At 38.9% G+C, this 1416-nt stretch overlaps 1 protein-coding gene across 4 annotated transcripts in view; it reads left to right on the forward strand.

Moving 5' to 3' along the window:
* The window catches only part of Elmo1 (engulfment and cell motility 1), a 623184-nt gene that overhangs the window by 212655 nt on the left and 409113 nt on the right, over positions 1–1416 (forward strand). For all 4 annotated transcript variants that reach the window (XM_023713447.1, XM_023713448.1, XM_023713449.1 and 1 more), the window contains one exon: positions 563–598. In XM_023713447.1, the coding sequence (XP_023569215.1) occupies positions 563–598 (36 nt within the window). The remainder of the gene's footprint in view (positions 1–562; positions 599–1416) is intronic.

A 1416-nucleotide genomic window follows, 5' to 3' on the forward strand; every position in this document is an offset into this window, starting at 1 on the left:
CCAGAGCAAGCTGATGCCAGCCCTGTGCTCTGCACAAGACGTGCATGGTAGCTTCAAAGGGGGACATAGTGTATATTATGCAAATGCCAATAATAACACAATTGAGTAATTATATTTTTATCAGGCCAATTAAGACTTGAAGACAGCATGGTATCACAAACAAGAGGTATAACATAGTAAAAATGTTAAACTCATTTGGAAAATACCAAAAATGTTTAATTTGCCTGCATCTAATACTAAGGCTTCAAGATACCTGAGCCAAAAACTGACAGTTGAAAAGAAAAACAGACAAACCCATTATCCTATATGAAGCTTGTTTTTTCTTTTCTTTTCTTTTCTTTCTTTCTTTTCTTTTCTTTTTTTTTTTTTTTTTTTTTTTTTTTGGTCTCTCATCATTAAAGAATACCAAGTTGTTCCTTTTGTGTTTCGGCATGGATAAAGTCCCTTTGCATGGTGGCGGTTAATCTGTCTTATTTTATCCTGAGTTTTTTTCACATGTTTATTGTGTACAAATGACTGCTTTCAGACGTGATTCTTACATGGTTGTTTTTAAATTTTGCAGACGATACCAGAAGTTGCAGAAGATTATGAAGCCTTGGTAAGAACATCATGATTAATTGATACTGATGATTTAGTGCTTCCTTCTCCTGTGCATAAAACCTGTCCAGTGACTAGTTTGATAGCTATGTGTTTAGGTATTTTGAGTAAGCAGAGTAAGCACTTTCCTTATGATTGATGTTCTTGTAAGTGGGCTTCTTAACATTTATCTTCCTTTTCTTTTTTCTTTGTAGTGGAAAGAGTACTTTATGCTTGTAACCATGAAATGATCACATGAGGATCACTGGTCTTCTCCTGGAGCAATGGCATAACTTTATGCATTAGCTGTGTGTGTGTGTGTGTGTGTGTGTGTGTGTGGCCTATGTATTGTTCAAAGTTAAAAGTCCTGGGGCTTGGGTGATAGCCTGGCAGTCTAGTCACCTGCCTCGCAAGCACAAGGACCCGGGTTTGGTTTGATCCCAGAACTGCATACCATGCTGGCCCCAGGAAGTCCCCGGTCCTGAACTGACCACCAAAACTGGGCATGGTCATGCATGCCTGTAATCCCAGTTCTGGAGAGGCTGACACAAGAGGATCACTATGAGTCTGAGCTGCATACTGAGACCCTGTACCTAATACATAAATAAATAAAAGATTTAAAAATTTTTTTTAAATCAAAGTTAAAAGTCTTCAGTTTTCTTCAGTGACTCACAGAGAGGGTGCAAGCATCTTTTAAAACAATGTTCAAGATGGATGTGCGGGATGAAAATTACTTAATTTGGGCCTGAGAAAATGCTCAACCACCTGCATATTAAGTGAGCCGCACGGGAATTGTGCGTGGTGATCTCCACCCATCTGAGCCCCATTCCCCAGCTGATG

The sequence above is a fragment of the Octodon degus genome, unplaced genomic scaffold, assembly GCF_000260255.1.
Source record: "Octodon degus isolate 3935 unplaced genomic scaffold, OctDeg1.0 scaffold00031, whole genome shotgun sequence".
Lineage (NCBI taxonomy): Eukaryota > Metazoa > Chordata > Mammalia > Rodentia > Octodontidae > Octodon > Octodon degus.